The sequence below is a fragment of the Aricia agestis genome, chromosome 19, assembly GCF_905147365.1.
Source record: "Aricia agestis chromosome 19, ilAriAges1.1, whole genome shotgun sequence".
Lineage (NCBI taxonomy): Eukaryota > Metazoa > Arthropoda > Insecta > Lepidoptera > Lycaenidae > Aricia > Aricia agestis.
In genome coordinates, this window is record NC_056424.1 from 10,928,374 (window position 1) to 10,954,174 (window position 25,801).

General features: G+C 38.1%; 1 protein-coding gene across 3 annotated transcripts in view; it reads left to right on the forward strand.

Moving 5' to 3' along the window:
* Positions 1–25,801, forward strand: part of LOC121736502 (dihydropyrimidinase) — a 66,250-nt gene that overhangs the window by 30,304 nt on the left and 10,145 nt on the right. For 2 of the 3 annotated variants that reach the window (XM_042127729.1, XM_042127731.1), the window contains exons 2-5: positions 5,777–5,871; positions 23,483–23,667; positions 24,273–24,349; positions 25,275–25,472. In XM_042127729.1, coding sequence (XP_041983663.1) covers positions 5,777–5,871; positions 23,483–23,667; positions 24,273–24,349; positions 25,275–25,472 — 555 coding nt within the window. Of the gene's footprint in view, positions 1–3,239; positions 3,310–5,776; positions 5,872–23,482; positions 23,668–24,272; positions 24,350–25,274; positions 25,473–25,801 lie in introns of those variants that run through there. The other variant, XM_042127730.1, reaches the window with a different exon arrangement.

Here is a 25,801-nt window from a genome sequence, read left to right on the forward strand (position 1 = left end):
ATATTGTTTATAGCTTGTTAGAAGTTAGAACCACGTTAGAACATTTAATGGTTCTCTGAAGAGTGGGTGGTAAACTTTCGAGTTCGGAGAAACTCGTGAAATCTTCTATAAATATTTATGCAACTGATCTAAGTGATTGGTCATTGTTTAGGCAAATAAACCACCAGGCTACCGAAGATAAGCTATAAGTTTATTTAAAACTATAGCTTCTACATTTCGGTGGCCGGTTTAATATTATGGTTTCTGACCTGAGTTTCTGACATATCTTTTTGCTAGCGTTTGTAAAGTATTTTCATAAACAAAACACACGCAATAGTAGGTTAAAAAGCATAATATTGCCTATTATTTAGCGATATAAAACACCTCAAAATTTAAGGTACAGTAGTAGTTAGATTTAATTAAGTTTAACCTGCTCCCGTTAATTAAACTTCGGTTATCTTGATGGTAAAAGGTTGCTGACCCCGCGGTGTCTCATGCATGCAGTTTTCTCACGACCTTTTGATTGTATTTATTGCTCTATTGATGGATTTTTGAAATTGCTTTGTTTTTTTTCATTTGTAGTACCTAACTACAAAAAAGTTATCATCTATTAGATAGTTGATACAGTTAGGAAATAGTTTAGTATGTAATATTTAACATACCTCTGTTATATACAAATCTTTGCAATGTTCCTACTAGGCAGAGACTATCATGATTCATGAATAATGATTTATGATTCGACTAGAGCGAATCAGACTACCAAAATCAAAATGGCGTCGCGTTGGTAGTATCTATGTCGCAGCCGACTGGTTTTAAATAGCCGTTCAATCAAACAGCTAGCCCTTTGACTGAACAACGCCATTCAATCACACGTCTACCTTTTATATTGAATATTTTAGTCGCTCAAAACGTTCAACACTACAGCTGATTCAAAAGCCGCCGTCTAATTGAAGTAGTTCAGCGCGCACCGCTGCGGCGCTAGGTGCGTTTTATTTACAATTTGGCGTCAACTAGCAGGTGTTTGTTGGTGTTTGTGGTTGTTTTTCGGAAAGAAAGTAGTTAATAAAAGTTACAAGTGTTATTAAAGAGACAAAAATTGTGGAGGCACATACGAGTGAATTAAAATTTCAACAAATATTTGAGGAGAAATTACGGGATTATGAAATGGATGGACGCAGCCTTCCCCGAAAGGGGGGTTCGGGGGGCACAGCCCTCCGTCAAAACAAAAACAAACACAATCCAGAAAGTCCAAAAGTTGGTTAGGTTAGGTAAGAACTTAGACCACAACACAGAGGGAGCCGAGCGAGCGCAGCGAGCGTGCTGCGGCAGCAGCCGGCGACCGCCGTCAAATAAAAGGCGGGCTCGGGGGGCACAGCCCCCCGCCAAAACAAAAACAAACCAGTTGGCTAAGCGTAGTCTAGCTGTAGTGTTGAACGTTGTAGTCAAAAAGTCGGCTAAACGACGTATAGCCGTGTGATTGAATGGCGTTGTTCAGTCAAAGGGCTAGCTGTTTGATTGAACGGCTATTTAAACCAGTCGGCTGCGATATATATATATATATATATATATATATATATATATATATATATATATATATATATATATATATATATATATATATATATATATATATATATATTAATACGTGAGAGAAAACCTTTGTAACCCTTTTTACGAAAAATGGGGAAACGTAGGTGCATGAAATTTCGCACAGTTATAGTTTATATGGTGAAGGAGTGCATCGAGCTAATATTATTTTAAAATTATGCTTTTATCATAATTATATATTTTTAACAAATAAAACGTTACATACACTACGACTAGGGAATGCAATCTCGTTCTCGCGAGATCTCGGCCTTTTTTAGCGAGATTGATCTCGGACGAAAAAAAGGCGAGATCTCGCGAGGTTGACGAGATTTGAGCATAAAAACGTCTTATTCGAAGCACGGACTGACACGGACGGAGTTGCGATCACGAAGTAAAAACAAAGAGGAGCTGGCCTAAGCAACTGTGCACTGTGATTTTCAACTAGGTCCTGAATTTTGACTTCTCGTTGTTTTTTTAGTTACAAAAGAACTGTTTTATTACTAAAAGATTTGTGTTCGATAATGTGCGCTTTTATAATTCTGGACGTCACGTTATCGTGGACGCCGTCTGTCACGATAAAACGTTGGGTACGTTCAATGCCCTTTTGATTTTACGCACCGCGGACGTTTTGTGCGGTTCAGAAGTGTATATTATGTCGTGATGTCCTCTAACGTTTAAAAGTTATCGTCGACGGAAATTTAAAAACGTCTTCATAATATATTTCCATACATTGTACTTCCCTATGTTACCGTTTTGCCGCGGACGTCCACGATATTACCGCCACGTCCAAAATTATAAAAGCGCACATTAGAAGAGAAGACTGGTTGTTTCTGACATTTGTTATTTGATCGATATTAGATATGTACTTATGTCAAAGTTTACTACTTAAAAATTATTTAAAACAAATCGTTAAAATGAATGATAATCTTATAATACTTATAATATTTATTACTTTTTTTCGTAATTTATTCAAATATTGTGATTATTTGCAAAAAACCCACCAAACTGCTAATCTCGCGAGATCTCGAAATTGGCGAGATCTCGCGGTATTGTATTCATAAACTCGCGGGATCTCGCTTGAGCCCCAATCTCGCGAGATTTGCATTCCCTAACTACGACACTACTACTAGCAAAAATGACAGATTTTTGACTGACAAGCCTATACATACGAAATTTACTCTTTTATTTATAATAATAATATCTATGGACGCTTCACACCACGTCAGTCCTGAGTCCCATCTTGCTGCATCAGCTTAGTCCCAGAGACAAGAATTGAAAAAAAATATGATGAAGTCAATATTTTTTACAAAATATAGGTAGTAGTCCTAATGTCGTTGCAAGTAAGGTCGAATTTCGACCATTGGGCGATCTCTAGTAGTAATAAAATTGCCAACTTCTATAATTGTTTACGTTGTCAGCTCATTTCCTTTTCAAATTCAATTATTATGCTTGGTTAAAAAAAATAACATTGTAAAGAATATGAACAGACCGTACATGTAACAGAACTTACATTATTCTTAGCAATATTTATAAAATGACGAATGGTTTTTTTTCACTCCATTTTCTTCTTTTTTTATGTCACGTTTGGACGTATTTCCCAAGTACATTATCGTTGCACGCGAGGGGTGCCGCCTTCTATTTTAGGCGGCGGATTTCAGTTTCAGTTCGCTTTCCGTACGCGGCGCTCGAAACGCGAGTAAAATGCCGGATACTCAGCAATCTGTGTCTGGAATTAATATCAAAGTGAGTAATATATAATATTCATGTGAGTAATAATGTATTCGAGTGGGTAATATTCGATATTCGGGTAGTATTCAAGTGATATTGGTGATTAGGATTTGAACGAGCAATGTCAAGTATGTGTGTCTAATTCTGGTTTCGCGAAACAAAAGTGTGATTTCTATTGTTCCGTTTTTGGAAGGTTTTGTCTTTTGATTTACGTATTACGATGTTAGTATGCCGAAATAATTTCATACTTATTGAAATAAATTGTAGATGTAGGTAATAAAACCAAAACAGAAGACACAAAAATCTTTTCGTAGAAAGTAACAAATAACGTTTGGACTTATCGTTTTTTTTAAAGTGACAAATACATTTTGGTAATACTAGATTTTTATACAGTATAGGATGAAAATACGAATTACGACGCACTGCGTTTAAATTAAGGTTTAAACGCAGTGCTACAAACTAACGTAGTACTCAGTACTCAATGTACAGTAGGTACTGCAAGTACATAAAATACATAAACTCACTCAGCCCACATAAAACTACACTGAAACCAATTCTATTAAATCCGCTAAATCAATACTACGAGAGACGGTGCCACTGATATAACTGTAACGATCAAACGGATCGAGTTATGTCTTACCTCAGTTATTACAACATATAGTTCATACTACCACTTCAATAAAACCAATACAGTTATTGAGTTACGGAATTATTCAGGGTAAGCAGCAATCTACACTAATATTATAAAGCTGAATAGTTTGTTTGTTTGAACGCGATAATCTCAGGATCTACTGGACCGATTTCAAAACTTCTTTCACCAATGTATAGCTAAGATGTCCACGTATGTACCACGGGCGGATCTCTAGTCTTTAAATAAAAGAGGAAGTTTTATTCTGTCTTTAAAATACGAGTCTGCATTTCTAAAACACTGAATAAAGACGCAAGTGCTTTCAGGTAGAGAGACATTATTAGATATAGGTACTATGTTATTACTTATTGCCATTTATTACTTAGTTGTTTAAAACAATTAGTGGTGAATTTAACTCGCTATCACCGCGATCCAGACCAAAAGGTACTTGGGGTTTTAAATCTGCAAGTTTTTTGAATGACCAATTTAAAAAAGTTGAAGATCTTAAATTAATTAACAAGTTTTTAGTTCGTGTTTCCTTAATCTTAAAACTTAAGCCCAGTATTCCGGTCACTGAAATACCTGGTGCCGATTCTCATACTTCGAAAGTCCTTTCGATCGCAGGTCTCATTGTGTGCACTTCAAAATTCAGAGGTGGGCTCAGAAATATCCTATGTCTACAAATGCTTAGATCCCCGCCGCAGTTTTCGATCTATAAAGATTTACGTTCACTCGACTACAGATTGTTAAACTAATAATATGTATTCTGTGCTAGAGATGGAAGCGAGATTCGTGTTCAGAGAATCGGGCCCCATGATATAAAAGTTGTCTGTCAGGGCTTTGCTCCCGTCTGGATCAATGCGCCGGCCATGTTTGCTGTCTCTTCTAATCCTAAATATCTTGTTTTATTAGTACGGATATACTAAACTTGGCTTGATACGCGAATAATTTGGTTTGATTTACAAGCTTCAATATATGAGAGTGTTCTGAATGCATGTAGTTTGAGAAATATATTCCTTCCCATATTATATCCTTTTAATTCATTTCGATTTAATTGTAAACATAAAATTTAAAAGCCACTAAGGTTGCACCAGAGGCATAGTTAAAGTTAAAGTTATGGTTATAGTTAAATATGGCGTCCTTCTCCTTTAGCTTTAACTTTAACCTTAACTTTAACCGGAGAAATTCACAGATGTCTGTTGTGTTAATTTTTTAACATAACACTGTAAAACATAGTCAATTTTCAGATATACGTATGAGCGGAGGTTAAATATGGCGTCCAATTTGACATTTTGCACTGTAGTTATAGTTAAAGTTAGTTGGTGCAACCCAACCTTAATAAATGGTCGGTGTTAAGCATTTGTGTATTGAGGTGATGATGTTTGGTCCAGAAGAAAAATGTCTTATCTTTTATTGCAGTTTCCTTATCTTATCTGAGTGTTTTTGACAGTTCTATGCAATCTTATCAAACTGAGCTGTAAAGTTTAATACTGTGTCATAATCATCCATATTATAATGGCGCCATACATAACATTTACAAAGGTATCTTTTTTGAGGGTAATTGGATCTACAGTAGCATTCAACCACAAAAACCCTAAGATTCAGCCATTAAAAGTTTATTACAGAAGAATAAGAACCCTAAGATGTGACTACATCCTGAGATCTCAGGAAGCCCGGTGGACAAGCTAAAACCTTCACAGTCGGTAAAATGTGAATTAACCTAGCCTTGGGAAAGAGCCTCAATACTCAATAAGTTCATTAGGTACTATTAGAATAAGAACTTATTCCAGCGACCTGCGACTAGAATAAGCCAATTTTGGTGAAACTTAACTAAATTATAATTTCCTTTCACAGAGCTCCCAGAACCGGCTGCTCATCAAGAATGGACGCGTCGTTAACGAGGATGGCATGGAGGACGCTGATGTCTACATCGAAGACGGCATCATCAAGTGAGTACTACAGAAATTGCCAACTTCTATACCAAAATCCTTTGACTCTCATGAATGAATTCTTTGCTGTGGAATCGTGGTTGCGACTTGCTGGCCATGCCTATTTGATACCTATATTATGACATTCCATGCCAAAATACTCTGCTCTCATGACTCATGAGGTCTTTGCTGTGGAATCGTGGTTGCGTCTTGCGAAGTTGCTATAGCCATGTCCATTTGATAATTACTTAACTATGTTTCAACAGAGATAACAAAAGATTATTTATGCAGCCTACCTTACTTATTTAGCATTTACCTCCACCTTACCTTGCCTATTTATCTTACCTATTTAGTATTTACCTCCACCTTACCTTGCCTATTTACCTTACCTGTTTAATATTTACCTCCACCTTACCTTGCCTATTTACCTTACCTATTTAGTATTTACCTCCACCTTACCTTGCCTATTTACCTTACCTATTTAGTATTTACCTCCACCTTACCTTGCCTATTAACCTTACCTATTTAGTATTTACCTCCACCTTACCTTGCCTATTTACCTTACCTATTTAGTATTTACCTCCACCTTACCTTGCCTATTTACCTTACCTATTTAGTATTTACCTCCACCTTACCTTGCCTATTTACCTTACCTATTTACCTATACCTATAAGACCTGAAGTTTTGTGTTACAGAAATTAGATTAGAAGTGTAGACCCAAGGTTTACAGCTTGGCTTTCTTAAGAGTAAAGGCCCCCAAATACGAGGAGGTCGATCGTATCCGGTCGAACTGATCGCAGATCGACCTGAATGGACTCGTTTTTTTAAACCGTATGTGCCCGAGTCTGGTCAGGTCGGCATCTTCCTGACCGGAAAGTATTGAAAGCTTTCGTGTCTAAACACACTAGGCCGAAGTTACGCGGCGGAAATTCCGCATGATTCCGCCCGCAATGTATTTTAAATTACCGATGACACACTATTCCGTCGCGTTCCGTCCGTATATTGTATGACATTGCGGGCGTAATCGTGCGGAATTTCCGCCGCGTAACTTCGGCCTAGTGTGTTTAGACACTTAACGCATACACTTTTCTAAGAATTTTACTGAGTGGCAGAAATACTTTGTATTGATCACACCTACCCAGAGAGACAGTGCTCTCGGCCGAACACTCGCCATGTTTTGTATTGATGTGCTGGGCCGAGGGCACTGTCTTGTCACTCTACTCGGTAAGCGTAATCAAGGCATAAGTTTTAGTGCGCAATCGTTGCATTGCCTAAAATTACGTGATTCCTTTCTTCTGCCGCCTTACGAAAGATGTACCAGACTTGACCTAGTGCTCACAAGTGGGTGAGACTCGGTCAAGTGCTGGTTCACTCGCACGGTTCATTTGATTACTGTGTTAATTAGGGTTATTATTAATAGTTTTCTTTGTTTATTATATATATATATATATATATATATATATATATATATATACAGGATGTAACAAAAACAAGTGATAATAATTTAGGGTGTGTACGTGTTCCCTGTAGAGATTTCTCTGTGAAAGTAGCAACGCTGAAAGACCAAAAAATTTTTTCACTTTTGTATGGGGAAACTCGTGACGCTGGGGCCCTTGCCCATACAAAAGTGAAAAAAAAAATTGGTCTTTCAGCGCTGCTACTTTCACAGTGAAATCTCTACAGGGAACACGTACACACCCTAAAGTATTATCACTTGTTTTTGTTACACCCTGTATATATATATATATATATATATATATATATATATATATATATATATATTTATTCAAGAAAATATATATTATACTTAATATTTTTACATTTTAAATAATATGGACAGTTTTAGCGAAATAACTATTTTTATTCTTTACTAGATGAACCCAAATAGTAAATACAAAGTTCACCAGCTTTGTATTATGTACTTTAACTTCCCCCCTAAACCTGGACTTTCTGGAATATTTCAAGACTAATAATAATTAATTTAAGCTAAATCAGTTCGGCGGATCTCGATTGTTTTAGCGAGACAAAATTGAAAATTTGTTTTTATTTAAATATACAGGGTGTAACAAAAACAAGTGATAATACTTTAGGGTGTTTTTTGGTCTTTCAGCGCTGCTACTTTCTCAGTGAAATCTCTGCAGGGAACACGTACACACCCTAAAGTATTATCACTTGTTTTTGTTACAGCCTGTAGATTTTTTTGTCCCTAATTTACTCTAACCCGAACTGATGAAAGTCGACCTAAGCCTTAAGGCCCTACGTGGGAGAGCCATACTTCGGCACGAATGGGCCGGCTCGACCGGAGAAATACCACGTTCTCACAGAAAACCGGCGTGAAACAGCGCTAGCGCTGTGTTTCGCCGAGTGAGTGTGTTTACCGGAGGCCTAATCCCCTACCCTATTCACTTCCCTACCCTCCCCTATTACCCTATTCCCTCTCAAAAGGCCGGCAACGCACCTGCAGCTCTTCTGATTCTGCGAGTGTCCATGGGCGACGGAAGTTGCTTTCCATCAGGTGACCCGTTTGCTCGTTCGCCCCCTTATTTCATAAAAAAAAAAAGAATTATTAGATTCGTTTTAGCTAGGTCCAAGAAGGTTCAGTCTAATTACTACAAGTTACAACATTATGAAGATTAAAAAAAAACGTAGATTCGTTTTATCTAGATCTACGAATAGTTTAGTCTAAAATCTACGAAGATTTTTTAAAGTCAAAAACCACACTACAAAAATATATAATACCAGCCTATGTGCAAAATCTGTTCATTTCAGGTTAATCAACTCATTCGAAAGTCGATTAATTTTAATGACTCGATAAGTAGGTGCTAAGGTGTTAGGTTTCTTTCGTGTATTTTTTATAAATATTATATAGTTTTTATCGATTTATTTCCTGTATCTAGTTTCGACTTAAGTATATCGATTCTGTTGTTCTCAAAGTTTTATTATATTTTACAGTTAATAATTTATTATCTATCGCTCTTGCCATACCACAGCAAAATCGGTCCATTGGTTTGGGCGTGAACAGATAAAAGACAGACAAACACACTTTCTCATTTATATTAGTATGTATATCCAGAGATCCTAGGTATATTGTATATACAGAGTGTTTGTTATTGTAAGTACATAAAACAGATGCGTGTGCAAGTCCTGTTTGTCTAGTTGTAATTTAATAGCTAGTTGCACAAAACCTTGCACGAAGCAAGAACAACTACAGTTTTGTTATATGTATATTATGACATATTGTTATGTATTGCACATTGTAATTTGTGTCATATTATTATCATACATTCGATATTCAAAATTACAAGTTTTTCCGGACTTTTTCTAGGGGTGTGTTCCTAAACTCGTAACAGTACACTGGCTACTGGCTAGAGCCATCTAAAGTCCGTGGTAGCTAATTAAATCTCGTCAAATAAAAACATTAAAAACATGTTTACGCTCATTTATCTGATAACTGGTTACTTTGCTTAAAAGTTTGGAAAAGTGACTTGAGAGACAAAGACAACAATTTATGGGGTTGACATGTCTTATTGACAAAACCCGCCCAAACATAGATAAAAAAAAAAACTTGCATTTTTATTAAAAATAAGTTTCGGAAACGCGGCACGCCTAAAATTAATTATTGTAACAGACATTGAAACTAAGTACCAAGACGTGCTTTTAAAAATGAGGAAAAGGACATAAATATAAAAAGAGAAAGCACACACGTAATATTAATAAAAGTTTACAATCCGTAACAGTTTGAGAGTTAGCGTGTATTTAAATCACAATCGGGTAAAAAGTAGTTCTGTTACATTACATCGCGTGCTTACGTCAACGAAAGTGCACTATCGTGGGGTCTGGGATCTTCGATTTCAGTACGGTTGTTGAACTGTTCTGTTTACTATGTTGTAGTTGCAGTAAATAGTAATGGAACAAGGGACCGATACTTAGTTGTGTTGTGTAGAAATTAGGACCTTGGTCCTTGCATTTTTCCGGGACTAATGCCTGTTTTCACTAACGGTCTCCTCTCCTAACGCTAAGTGTTCCCTAGCGATCTTTGCGGGTCAAATATCTCTTAAAACAAACACATTTAAAAAAAGTAATGTTTTGCAAAAGTTCTTACGCCCCAAGGACGAACGTGACACACATAAATTCGTGAAATCTTGAAGGATATGTACCCTTAATGGCCGCTAGGGGACCACTTAGCGTTAGGAGGCGGTTGGTGAAAACAGGCATAAGTATCTTCATACCCGTTAGAATCGGCTCAGCGATTTTAGCGTAACAGAGTTTGCCTGCATTGTCCTAAGTCCTGGAAAACAACATCTAAAATAATAATTGATTCTATGACCTGGGCCCGTACCACGAAGCCGTTTTGAGACTCAAACAATCGGACGAGAATACCGCGTCTTGCTTTATCCCATTTGTAGCCAAACCAAAACGGCAAGGTAAAATTTAGAAACTTCTTAATTTTATATATATATATATATATATATATATATATATATATATATATATATTATAGGGGTGTACCCAAATTGGCACAATGGCCACTTATGGGGGGGTCGGCGTAGATGTGTTTGTTTGAGTGAAGCATTCATACTCAATGCAAATTATTTTTCGTTTAAGCTCGAAGAACAGACGATCGCTGGAGTAAACTTACTCTGGAATGGAGACCAAGGCTGGGAAATCGGGGTGTAGGTCGACTAGGTGGGACGACAATCTCCGCTTAGTTGCAGGCCCATGTTGGATGCGAGTAGCAGGAGATCGGTCATCTTGGCGTTCATTGAGAGAGGCCTATGTCCAGCAGTGGACGACTATAGGCTGATATGATAAGCTCTTGGACTTTTATTATGACGGATAACCAACATTCACGCTTTGAAAGTCATTTTGAAACGAAATTTTTCAATTTTGGATGCTAGTGGGCGAGTGGGTTTCGTAGTAGGTCTACTGAGTCGTAACCCTAGCTCTAAACTCAGCTTTTATTATTCGTAGCTCCAAAGTCTATAGGTATCACTCTAGGTTTTTGTAAACATTGTTTAGTATATATATAATTGTTTGTCTGACTGTATGCAATAATTTTCGCGTACATTCAATACCGTGTCTCTAGACAGTAGGTAGTATACTACATAACTGTACCTACTATACAAAGTAACGTCAACTTCCCGACAACTGAACAGAAACGCAATAATTTGCATATGAGTGTGTAACTCCCTTTAGAAGATGTCGTTGAACTCTCTAGTAGTCTATGGTGAAGATGATTCGAATTTCAAATTTGAATGTTGTTCTTTCATTAACCTAATTTTCCGAGGTTTTCTGTAGTCGTTGTTAATTGATAAATATTTTGACGTTCAGAAAAGCTATTCTCAAATTGCTGAATTCTGTCCTTATCGGTCATTGACCCCCTGTCAAAAACCTTGTCATATTTCATCGTTTTCTATACAAATCGCGATTGACAATATAATTAGTGTCAAGTGACAGATGTTTCTAGTCTAAGGGCGATATCGTATTATTAACCGACTTCCAAAAAGGAGGAGGTTATGTTATGTTCGTCTGTTTATGCGTAGTATTTTGCATAGGTACTCGATGTGAACTGAGTATGAAGTAGATAATAATATTATGTCATATAATATTATTATATCACGTCAGAGTTCAAACTCAGTAACTCACTCTAAATAGTTTGAGATTATCATTCTAAGGGCGAAGCCAAACGAGCGTAATTTGTGAGATGTGTCATGTGAGTCGCAGAATTTCGGTCCGGCAGAATTCTGCTGCATTCAGTTTCATACCAAAGTCCTGTTTCATTCACACAAGCGTAATTTTGTGAGTTATGATTTGTATGTGTGGTATGAAAAGATATTATTTACGCGGCAGAAATTCTGCGACTCACAAGTCACAACTCACAAATTACGCTCGTTTGGATTCACCCTAATTTGGTCGGCACCGACCAAATTAGGGTGAATCTATATCAAGGCTATAAGGCTATATTTTATCACGCTAATACTAATAGGAGCGAAGAAATAGTGTGGAAAAAAGAGAGGAAATTATTTGAAGGCGCTTATTTGAACTCGCTAATCTCAGGAACTATTGGTCCGATTTGAAAAATTCTTTCAATGTTAGATAGGCTATTTATCGCGGAAGGCTATAGGCTATATTTTATTGCGCGAAGACTAATGAGAGCGAAGAAATAGAGAAAAATGTGGAAAAATTTGGTGAAATTATTTGAGAGGGCTTATTTGAACGCGCTAATCTCAGGAACTACTGGTCCAATTTGAAAAATTCTTTCAGTGTATAATGTTCTTACCTGTGTAAATTAAAATAGTATTCCAGAGTGGAAGACGCTGGGAGCTGTGTCACAGTTTTTAACTAGTACAGCTCCCAACGGTAACTACTGAATTTGTACTGTAAGCTGTAACTAACTTGAAAAGTGTCTTAATTATAAGCTTTTGAATGTTACTATGATTTGAAAGAAATAAATTATAATTATTATATTATATTATCGATTGATATTATTTTCCTTCTCCCGCGAGAGGAAATACGATTTTTATTGCAAAATTATGGTTTTTGCGTAATAAATGAATTTATGCACCAAAGGAATACTGTAATTAAATACACTAGTAATTATATATGTATATAAAAACAAGAGTCTATACTCCACTCGGGCTAACTTGTCGCTAGCGGTCATTGACTCCCTGTCAAAAACTTGACATTTTCCATATCAAACCACGATTGACAATATCTGACACTTCATCGTCAATCGCGGTTTATGATTATTTTATGATAGAACTGAAAATAAAGTAAAACGACCAAACGGCCAACGCGCCGCCGCGCGCCGCACAGAACGTATGTAAATATCAGAAAGGACAAAATATGTAAAAGGCGTATGTAAGAAAGATGTGACGTCCGATACTAATAATTATACATATTATATCTTTATGATATTGCTAGATGACCGATGATGACCAGGGTGAACTTCGTATCACTTCCCTAATCCCTCCGAATAATATTATCCTTCCTTGAACTTCTACGAATATTTCAAGACTAATTAGCCAAATTGATTCAGCCGTTCTCGAGTTTTTGCGAGACTTAGAAAGATGTAACTTACATTACATTCCCATATCATTAGGTATTATATTTTTAAATTATGATGTAAAAAAGCTTTTAACTTGGAACTGAAAATAATGTAATTTAACGACCAAAAGACCACCGCACAGAAAGCATAAAATCTGAAAGGCGTATCTAAGAAAGACGTTACATTCCTATACTAATATAATTTGCCACTTTTTGCCATGCCGGTAACATCAGTCAAGTTGAACGGGCAATTTATATGGCCGTTTGTTCATCGCCGCCGTCAACGGGACGTCAACGACAAAAATTCAAAATGCCACTTTATGGCCTAGGGCCTAGGCTTTAGGTTTCAATCTGCTCTAAGCTACGCCGCGATGGCATGGATAGCTACTCGCTAGTAGGGTTGCCAACTTGCCAACTATGCTGTTTAAAACAGTATTATTGGTATTATTAAGTATACTGTTTTTTACAAAATCATACTTTTTAGCTTTAACTGTTTTCAGCATCAAAATATTATGAACACTTTATTATGACCTATTAAACTTAGACGCTCAGACGTATATTTTTTAAATTTTTAGTAAGTTTTGGGAGAAGCTCAAATAATGAAGATTGTAGGTATGATTAAAAAAATAATGAAAATACAGTTTATTATTCTAAAATATTGTTTAAAATACTTTAGAATAATCAGACATTCAGGAATCTGAATGTTTGTCCACAGCCGCCGCGCCGTCCGCGTCATCGGGACGTCGCCGACAAAAATATAAATAAAATGCCACGTTATGACCTACGGCCTACTATATTTTCTGGGGAAAAAATTGGCAACCCTAGACGCTAGACCAATGTCGGCAGAAAATAAAACCTATAGCGTAGGCCGTAGGTCATAAAGTGGCATTTTATTATAATTTTTGTCGGTGACGTGACATGATAGGTGGTGACGGCGCGGCGGCAGTGGACAAACGGTCTATCTGCCCCATTATTGAGTGCACCTGTAACTCGGAATTACTTACGGCTTTTAACTTAAGGCGAGACTGATGAGATTTGATATGGCGTAAAGTCTATCAACATATGGGCGATAATATAATCATAATATATTTTATGGGAAATAAACTTATGGTAAGATTACATTAACGTACACAACATAGACTTGGAAAATGACAGAGTACTCTACTGTTAAGTGAATACTGGCGAAAGTGTAAGAAAGTCAATATTACGATTTACGCACATGTCGGAGCAGAGGGCGCTACTAGTAAACAATCCGACCAAAATCCGACATGTTTTTTTTTTTTTAATGAAATAAGGGGGCAAACGAGCAAACGGGTCACCTGATAGAAAGCAACTTCCGTCGCCTATGGACACTCGAAGCATCAGAAGAGCTGCAGGTGCGTTGCCGGCATTTTAAGAGGAAACAGTGTAATAGGGGAGGGTAGGGAAGGGAATAGGGTAGAGGATTGGGCCTCCGGTAAACTCATTCACTGGGCGTGAAACAGCGCAAGCGCTGTTTCACGCCGGTTTTCTGTGAGAGCGTGGTATTTCTCCGATCGAGCCGGCCCATTCGTGCCGAAGCATGGCTCTCCCACGTATATGTTGCACTTCAAACAAACGTACGTTACGTGTTTGCTGTCTATGCTGGTGCGGCCTCTAGTGTGAAAACATTGTAGTAATATATTATCCTCCTTATGTTTGCTCTGTCCAATCTCAAGGGAATGGTTAAAACTTAAAATTATGAGAGATAGGGCTCGGGATTCCGATATTCTCAACTCTTTCAAGTTAGGGTAGAATTATTCGTGTCGAAGTTTACTTATATTTAGTATCGAATAGCGTCATGCGTAGACCTTGGATTTCCTACCCCATTCAACCATTCAAATGTCACTCTAGAAAGGTCATAGAAAGCGGTAAGTAATTGCCTTTTTTCCAACCGAATAAAAAATATAAACTGTCAACATTTTCCCGCGCCCAGTGACAGCTGTCACAATGACAGGTCAAGCACCTACGCTCCAATTAGAGATGTGATTCCATTCCATTGTTACGGTCATAATAATACCCATTTTATTATTTATTACTTCATTGAAATAGTTATTTCTCAGAGATGTTAGATCATTCTAGCTATTATAGCTCTTTTTCCAAGTACCTACATAAAATATACGTATACGCACTACGCGCACATACTCATATTATAAATGCGAAAGTATGTATGTCTGTTTGTTACCTCTTCACGCCCAAATCGATAGGTATGGAGATACTTTGAGTCCCGGGAAAGGACATAGTATACTTTTTATCCCTGAAAATAAACGGTTCCCGAATCCCGCATGATAAAAGAATCTTGGCGCAACGGAGTTACAGGTAATTTAGTGTAACTAACGTGACTATAATATCCTGCTTTGGCGGGACAGTCCCGCTTTCAGGCAGTCTGGCATATTTTCATAATTACTTAATAATGAAATGAAAATAAAATTAATTGGGGGTGGGGGATCCGTAATGTCCCGCTCTGGCAAAAAAAAAAATGGTCACGTTAAGTATAACATACTTTTTTGTTACTGAATCTCAAGTCATCAAGGTCATAAAAATGCGGCCCTCTCCGCTGCGCCCTGTCGTAATGTGTACATACCAATAATAGTATTATTTCAAAAATAGCTATTGTTTGCTAAGAAACTTTATCGAAGTAAGTAATTATGTATAGGCTGGGTCACGTAGAAACTGGGTCAAACGCTTTTGTACCAAACAATTCGAATCGGCCTAAGAAATTGATTGAAATACATAAGTAATAAAGATATACATAAATAGATTAATAAACAAGTCAATTTTCTGAGATTTTTTGACAGGAGTTTATCTGTTCAACAGTTCTGTTTGGTCAATGGTTTAATGTTTTATGTCAGTCAATTCAAATCTCCGAGGAATACAATATAAACTTCAGTCAAAAAACCTCAAACTGGGCATAAATGTTAAAATGTTACTGCGATTTACGCAGTAACATTGTTTTTTAAGTATCCTGCGGGAACCGTACATTTTTATACAAAGTTGCTTATTATCTTCTCAGCTTAGGGCTGCCATCACCCAAATTGCCTTCGCCGGTCGACCCAGCTGTATATTGTTCCTGCAGGCTGTTATGCTCAGTTATGCTAATAACATTAGAAACGAGATATAATGGACATACTGACGGATTTTAGTGATAAAATAGCGGAGTTCCTGTTTCACTTTGTCTATTCTTCCGTAGAAATAAACTGTTTCTTTGGTGACCATGCCAAGCCAGCAGTTGAGCTGCTGGGCACAAGGCAGATGTATGATCCCAACTGTCGTGGTCTAAACACACCATGCCGAAGTCCCGCGGCGGAAGTTCGTTTTGATTCCGCCTCACTGACCTCCATAATACACTGGACAGGCTATGCCGTACAAAATGACAGCTATTTCTTATGCCGATTTGAAGCGCCGCGGTGAGCGTACTGTGAACTAATTTATATAGAAAATGACAACCGCCATTTGCAAAATAGTAGTTCCAAGTACACTCACTACTGCTTTCACATAGCAATCAGCGCCAATATGGCGACTTTCAAATAGGCATATTTTATTGATAGCGATCACCTGTCCAGTGTATTAAGCTTAGGCCAAACCTACGCGATCAAAGCGACTGCGAAGCGGTAGCGTCTACCGCGCGGCGGACGCTGCCCATGTAATCTTATGGCGCCGCGCCGTGCACACTTACAGCCGTTCCCAATATTTGATATTTCTCTGGTTTTGCCCTACTAGAGATAGGAATAGCTCACATTAGACATTAGAGACATATATTTTATGTCAATTGTGAGCTATTTCTATCTCTAGTAGGGCAAAACCAGAGATAGATCAAATATTGGGAACGGCCGTTACGCGACCGCGACGCGAAATGTTCGCGTCGGCAAAGCGAAACATGCGCGTCAAGTTGTCAGACGCGTGTTTTGAAGTGTACATAACTAGACTTCTTTTTTAAAACCTTTTTTATATTATTTTGTACAACTCTTTCGTTTATGATTTTTTGATTTGTTTACGTTTTGATAGATTGTGTCATGATATTAAAGCACCTACCACATGTGCATGCTTGAACACAGTTTTGCTAGCGCATGCTTCTCGCATGAAAAGATGTAAGACTGATTTATCTACCACATGCATGCGCAAGCCACATTCTTGCCGAGATCATCGGCGTATAAACAATGTTTCTCAATGAAGAACTATATTTTCTTCTGCTTTAATTTTTCCAGTGTTTGCTAGTGACAAAATTGATAATGCATAAATAAAATATATTTTTTCATATGCGTATTTTTTTTATTCCTGTCAGAATAATCTTTCGATTTGATCTTCCACAGAGCGAGCAGAGATTTTTATAATTCAATGAATTCAGTTGCAAACTGACGTTTATAATATGTACGTAAATCTGCCATTTTATAGCAGCGTGCGCGCATTTTAACACCATATTTTGACTGACAAAGAGCGGCTTGAACACTGAACTTCCAACCACACGCGCAGACAAGCAAGTTTAAAAAACAACAAGACAAACTTTGGGGCTTGCGCGTACTACAGTTTTACCAACTATACGCACAATGTTCAGTGTTCAAGCCGGCGTGCGCAAGCAAATCTGTAGTCAAGCATGCACGTGTGGTAGGCGCCTAAATTAATTCAACTTGACCATTGTGGACGTGTTTTATTCCTCTGCACCTTCCAAATCAAAAGCAAGCTTAGCATCTCGCAACCCTCATGTCCGTCCGTCCGACGCATCGGACTCTGATATTAAGTATGAGGATGTCATTACCACAACAGTTAGCATACACCAGATAAAGTCGCGCGTCTTTAGTGACTGTTCATTAACAAATGAAGTTTGACGGTTCGCGCCGTAGTCACGCAGGTGTGCACGGCCAGTTTCGCGTTGCAGACGATCCCGTCTCGCGTACCGCGTCCCTTGTCACTGACGCGTAGGTTTGTTCTAAGCTTTATAGAGGTCAGTGTATTTTAAATTACCGATGACACTATGCCGAAATTCCGTCGCGTTTGACGTTGCTCACGTAATTTCATGCCGAACTTCCGCCGCGGAACTTCGGCATGGTTTGTTAGACACTATATCCCAATATTAAAGCCAATCTGTACCATATTATTGAATATCATAATTTGATCGCGAAAGGCCATTAAATGTACGGTTTAATACTCGTAGAGGCTGTACAGTATGGCTTCCACATAACCCAATTAAAGCGTCTGTCTACGTTATTATGTTGCATTTATTTTTAAATATCACTTGACGGGCTTTATAATATTTTAATATTAATAGTGGCTATCTCACTGGAACCAAAATTACTGAATAATGTAAGGCGGGGCGCAGGTCATGTGCATGCCTATGAAAAACAGGAAATATTTTCACTGTACTATAATTTTCGTGAAAATGTCACTATTTCCTTTGTCATGAATACGAGGAATGAGAGAAATACTGTACTGTCCACTAGTACGCCCTGTGCAGTGACGGATTAGCCCTTAATCAAATTAAGCAATTGCCTAGGGCATCACCTCTGAGGGCCCCACCAGAAGAGTAAAGGTTCAAAGACCGATTCTAGTTGAGATACGGATAGGGGGGCCCACAGGCATGGATTGCTTAGGGCATCAAGTAGTCTTAATCCGTCACTGGCCCTCGAAGCGAAGTAGTACTTTCCTTGCCAAGTTATCCGATTTCGGTATAGCCAATTCTGACGCCGCCTGCAGTGTTCGTTTTCCTTTGAACTTGCAAAAATCTATAGAACTCGGGAGTACCGGAGAAGAAAAGAAAATCTTCGCGCTCTCTAAAGATATACGAGGGGCGATCAAAAAGTAATGATAATGAGTATAATAAAACAACGATTCTAGTTTAAATTTAGTTTATTTTTCAACGTAGTCTCCTAACAAGTCGATACATTTAGTCAAATGTTTCTCTAAACCTAAAATACCCATTGAAAAAACATCTTTATCAGAGCTCTCCCAAAATGCCTCTACAGCAGCCATCACCTCGCTATCATCCCCAAATTTTTTGCCCCTGAGATGTTCCTTGAGCCGAGGAAACAAATAAAAGTCACTGGGGGCTAAATCTGGAGAATAGGGCGGGTCAGTTCGAAGCCTGCTTCTCGAATGGCAGCCATCGCAACTTGATTTCTTGAATTTTGATCGTATATTTTGATCGTAGGTACTAGTACTTCCTCTGCTAACACGCCGCGCGGCGGTCTAATCCTCTGTTTTAAGAATTTAGTCATGAAAATTGTCATGGTAACAGTACCGATTATCGTTATTCGTTACGTAACCGTAGTACCATTCCAAACTTTTATACATTTGCTACGGAAACGGAGGCTTTTATTGGAAAATCGTTTGGATCACGCATTTCCTTGGCGTTTGTTATTTTATGATGCCGTATGAGCGTGATAGCGAATTGTTTTTACATTCGTGGTAGGCTTTGAATACAGTTTTATTATAATTTAAATTGAATACAAACGGACGGCTTCCATCCAAACGAACGTATGTACAATATTATACAGTGTGTTAGTGTAAAAACCGTTATCCTTGAAACCATCAAATGAGCCCGTCAAAATGGGACTTTTTTCTATGAGAACAATGCTGATTGCTGGGAACTCAAAAAAAATGCCGTCTTCATACCCATACGGATGCCCGGATCGGCAATTTGTATGGGTAATGGGTATGAAGACGGATTTTTTTGAGTTCCCAGCAGTGTTCTCATAGAAAAAGTTGTTCATTTTGACGGGCTCATTTGATGGTTTCACGGATAACGGTGTTTTCACTAACATCTCGTATAAGTAAAGTGTAACTTCTGTGACAGTGATGAAGATCAAATTTTTTTGTGATTTATATGGGCATTGGACAAGCGCCATGAATTTGCTCATACAAAAGTTTAAAAAAAGTTATTTTTTCGGGGCTGCTACTTGCACGGTGAACTCTATACATATACCGTATAGTTTTATCACTTAGTTTTGTTAAAACTTACACCATGTAGATTTTAGTGTGTTGATCAGCCATTTGGTTGAATGGATATTGACATAGATTAATTACGTACGTGTCTCATAATTTAATAATATTCCTTAAACTTTAACGATGCTCTTTATCCATGTAACTATGTCTGTCTATGTTTTAGTTATTTAGTATCATTTTCATACTGATCAGAAATCTTTGACTTTACCGGCCATTATTTTACAATTCAAAATATAGGTTGTCTTTTGGTCTTATACAAATAACGGTGGAAAGGAAAATGTGTGACCGATAATGCCCGCTTCACTTAGGCACAGTTTACACTCGACACTGTTATCTCCAGTGTTTTCGTAAACACCATGTTTCAAAACTTGATAACAAAGAAAACTTAACTAAAATAAGAGTTTAGCGCAACATTTATTAGAACAAAGGTATAGTTACAATAAATAAAATGTCTGTCGAACTTCTGAACTTAAGTTTTTGGAATTTGAGTCTCCGGACTCCGGCGCGGGCGAGATCGGTCTGCCTAGCATACGCCAACGAGATATCTCGAGATAATTAAAAACTACTCGTCTCATAATCGACGAATAAGTCGACAAAACTCTATAAAAATATATTATTTCGATGATAGATCTACGCGAGAAAAAATATTTATCATGCTAGGGTCAATAGAGATGAAGAGACAAACCATCAAACATCGAGAAATCATGTAGAGTGAGAAATCTCGTTGGCGTATGCTAGGCAGGCAGAGGACACAGGAAATAGTTTTTATCCGAAAATAAACTCTCGATCTTGTCAGAACACAGAAAAAAATGTTTACTCGTTTGGATCTACGCTACGATGCTACGCACTGACACACAGACAAACCAACAAATCAAACTTGTAACACCCCTCTTTTTCGTCGAGGGTTAAAAAGACTCATAGATGCTCATAGTGATACTAGTAGGTACTGTTTTTTTTTATGAAATAAGGGGGGCAAACGAGCCAACGGGTCACCTGATGGAAAGCAACTTCCGTCGCCCATGGACACTCGCAGCATCATAAGAGCACCTGCAGCTCTTCTGATGCTGCGAGCGTTGCCGGCCTTTTAAGAGGGAATAGGGTAATAGGGGAGGGTAGGGATGGGAAGGGAAGGGAAGGGAATAGGGGAGGGTAGGGAAGGGAATAGGGTAGGGGATTGGGCCTCCGGTAAACTCACTCACTCGGCGAAACACAACGCAAGCGCTGTTTCACGCCGGTTTTCTGTGAACTGTCCCTACTAATTTGTTAATGTAAATAGTTGAAGTAGGAAGCGAATATTCGGTACATGCGGCACGCCGGATGCGGCTAATGTGGCGATATCCGCACCGCCATAAGTGACATAACGGCACATGTCACTGAACTCAACGGGCTGACGAAACACCTGATACCAGGTGATAACTGACACAATACACTAATGTCAAACAGTTTGAGTACAGTCTTGACAGATATAATGAAATATCACTGATTGAAAGAACAATCTGATACAGGTTAACTCTTAACTGCTTGTCTGATTAAATATAAAAATAATAAAAAATCACTATAAAAAAGTTGCTAGTCGAAGTATCAAAAAGCTATGTCGTATTGACTAGAAGATACCTTGACTTTATCATAAAACTTCTTGACTTACACAAGTCTGAAATCCAGAATAAGTTAACTGATTTAAAACAAAAAAAGCCAGGAAAGAACACAATAATCAAAAATTATTTTTTCTGAACAAAGGGAATTAACAACAAATAAAACATTTTTTTAAGAAATGGGTTAAATTATAATATATTGTGCTAAAAGCCTTGGCAAGCCTTAGTGATTTAACCCTTACTTCTACTGTGGGCCTCTGTTGCCCACTGGTAAACTTTGGATTTCAATATTCAATGCAATAAACACACTTGTAATTTGATAAAAGAAGAATAATAATACATTTTATTTAATATTAAAAAGCGTGAAGTATGCTATTAATAACTCTCTATTATTTAACAATGTAACAAATTAATAATGATAAATCACCAAAACCCGCATCTCGTAGACAATTACTCCCAAAATAGTTAAATTAACTTTAACTATTTTCTAAATTGGTTCAACTAGATTGTTTAGAAGTTAACGTTAACGCCACTGACTCAGCATGATTTAGTTTTAGAAATAACAAAAGATTTTTTGTGTATTCGCGGTAAAAATGTTACACAGAAAATTAATTTACTTTTTTTTGCGATTCATGAAATACCGTGAAGTCACGGTGTTGTACGGCTTAGAGATTCTAGAAACTTGACAAAAATATAATATAGTTTAAAATAGCATTTTGTGATAGTGGAATGAAAATAAAACTAAAATATACTCTGAGTCAAATAGTTTATAGTACGTGTATAATTTAAACGTGGGAGAGACATTCTTCGGCACGAATAGGCCGGCTCGACCGGAGAAATACCACGCTCTCACAGAAAACCGGCGTGAAACAGCGCTTGCGCTGTGTTTCGCCGAGTGAGTGAGTTTACCGGAGCCCGGAGGCCCAATCCTCTACCCTATTCCCTTCCCATCCCTACCCTCCCCTATTACCCTATTCCCTCTTAAAATGCCGGCAACGCACTTGCGGCTCTTCTGATGCTGCGAGTGTCCATGGGCGACGGAAGTTGGTTTCCATCAGGTGACTCGTTTGCTCGTTTGCCCTTATTTCAAAAAAAAAGTAAAAGTAATTTTGAAGAACAAAATGATACATTCATGTTTAGTTACTAAGTATTTACAAACAATACAACAAACTGAAATCATAGAGCCCTGTACTTTTTGTATCTGGATAAAAAAGACCCGCGCTTTGAGGAGGTTAGTTTTCGCACATTGAAACTAGATGTCGCTGTCAGTTCGCTACATCGCGCTAGCGCTAGCATGGCTTATTTTAGTCATATAGAAATGAATGCGGTTGATGCTCTACGTTCGTTTTTGACGATTGAAACGAGATTTATCTTGAAAGGGTTGCGATCAGCAAATAGTCTGATCACAGCCTACCTAAACCAATAAAGCAAGCGATGAGCAACAGAAAAGATGAAAAATCATCTTCAGTGATAGTTCACGACTCCACGTCCACGCCTTACTCTAGTAAGAGCCAGCAATGAGCAACAGTTTACAGTTGGATTTTCATTATTTTCTCAAAACAACTTAAGTTGTTACGATTTTAATACTTTTTAAAGCTGAGTGCTGGCTACTTACTTTATAGAGAGACGAGAGTGTTCTCACTTCTCAGCCATAATAATTATTCATCATCAGCAGCTTGTTTAGAGCTGGAAAATTTTGGTTTATCTATTTCATAAAAGGTCACGAGCAAATTGCAGTGCTTTGATTGGTTCAATATTTTGCATCCTGCGAGCCTAAAATTCCTCTCAATCAATTCAGCAAATGAATTGTCAAAACTGTCAAAGTGACAAAATTAATGTCAATTGTAAAGTACGAATTACTAGACATGAATTGCAAGCAGATTTGCATTTTGCGATTTAAAAAAAATGAATCTTATTATGATTCATAATATGATTCTCCAAAGCGACCATTTTAGCCGCGCTGTTCTTGGCAAAATCCATCATCAGTTTTGTCACTGCTGGTAAATATAGAAATTATAATTCTACTTTTTACCTTCCAGGCAAGTGGGTCGGAACCTCATCATCCCTGGTGGCACTCGCACCATCGACGCGACGGGCAAGCTGGTGATGCCAGGCGGCATAGATCCCCACACCCACTTCGAGTTGGAGATGATGGGGGCGAAGACGGCTGATGACTTCTACAAGGGGACCCGGGCTGCCGTCGCCGGGGGCACAACTACTGTCAGTAAGTATAGTGCTAGGCCACACTAGGCCGAAGTTACGCGGCGTAAATTCCGCATGATTACGTCCGCAATGTCCGCATACAAAATACGGACGGAACGCGACGGAATAGTGTGTCATCGGCCATTTAAAATACATTGCAGGCGGAATCATGCGGAATTTACGCCGCGTAACTTCTGCCTAGTGTGTTTAGACGTCTTTAAACACTTTTATGTATTTGCTGACCCGGCTATACTATTACTGTTAGTGAGTATGCTGTATGGCTTGTATTCTTAACTGACCCGATAAGTGTTGTTATGCCATAAGTATATTATATTAATAAAATAATTATATTATATATATGTACTATGATACTATACAAGATGTAGCAAAAATAATTGATAATGCTTTGGGTGTATAAGGGTCCCCTATATGAAGTTCGCTGTGAAAGTAGCAGCGCTGAAAAAGTAACCTTTTTTAAACCGATTTAGATGGGTATGGAGATAATTTGAAAGGAAAGGAGGAAGGACATCGGATAGTTTTTGTTACTCTCTGTACATTTCCCACGCAAAAAATTACTCGGAGAAACATATTTTTATAGTATCAAATCAACAATGCTTATTTTTTCAGTTGACTTCGTGCTGCCTCAGAAAGGACAATCCCTAATTGAAGCTTACAACAACTGGAGACAAAAGGCTGATAGCAAGGTAAATATTTTGCTATTAAAACTCGTACTATGTCACAAAACTGAGAAGTTTTTGGATTATTCAGCTAATTTACTGAATACTGTTATCCCTGTTAAAACGCTATATACAACGCCATCTAGTTTTAAAGATAAGAACTATTTAAATAATAATCTGCAGTACATGCAGTAAAATGTTGCCTTTTGTAATAAATAATAATATTTAAAATCGATTGAGTCATTAGTCATTCTCATTAGATTGTAAAAAAATTGTAATTGAACAATTTTCTACTTTTTTGTTAAAAGGCCCCTTTTACTGGATTTGTTTCCTTAGCTAAGGCTGGATTTATATGCGTCAGCCCGAACGCGCGGTTTGGCGTATATGTCGCAGTCGACGCACTTTGAATCAGCTGTAGTGTTGAACGTTTTGAGCGACTAAAATATTCAATTAAAAAGCTAGAATTGTGATTGAATGGCGTTGTTCAGTCAAAGGGCTAGCTGTTTGATTGAACGGCTATTTAAACCAGTTGGCTGCGACATGTACACCGCGAGATTACAAGCTAATGTTAATGACAGCGCGACCGCGCCGCTATTTTTAAAATAAATTGTAATTTGTAACATATTAAATTATTATGTTCGCCAGTGATCTCGCGGTATAGCTGCAGTATAGGCTATAGCGGTCAAACTGCGCGTTCGCGCCGCTACATATAAATCCAGCCTAAGGGTCTAAACACATTAGGCTGAATGACGCCGGCGTAAATTCCGCCGCGCTTACGCCGCGTTTAAATTGCATACAAAATACGGGCCGAATACGAGGGGTGACACACTATTACGTCGCGTTTTGTATGCGTTTGACATTTGCGGCGGAAATTACGCCGGCGTAATTCAGCCTAGTGTGTTTAGACACTTACAGTGAACATTCGTCTCAATTTTTTTTTGTACTTCCCCAGGTGTGCTGCGACTACGGCCTCCACGTGGGTGTGACGTGGTGGTCGCCGGCCGTCCGCCGCGAGATGGCGCAGCTGGTGGCTGAACACGGCATCAACTCCTTCAAGATGTTCATGGCTTACAAAGATGCGTGGATGCTGGATGACTACGAGCTGTGTCACGCGATGGAGACGTGCGCGGAGTTGAGGGCGCTGCCACAGGTAAACTATTTCCAATCAGCAGTATGGAGTTATAGCTATAATATGGGGTAGGCGCGCTTTGCCACACTCACTACGTATACAATCAAACATGGTGTAAAGTTTACCGCTGCCTGTTCATAAGTAACTTAGGACGATGCGCAGCCGCGGAGAGGAGATAACGCGCTTAAAAATTAATTTTAAAATTAAACCTTGACCGACGACGCTAAAATTACGCTGACCCTAAGGATTTCTTTTTATGTGGAACTATAGTGTCAATAGAATAAAATAAATAACTGTCAACGTCATTTCTCTTAAATCTGCTTATTTCCATTCTTTCGCATTACTATTGT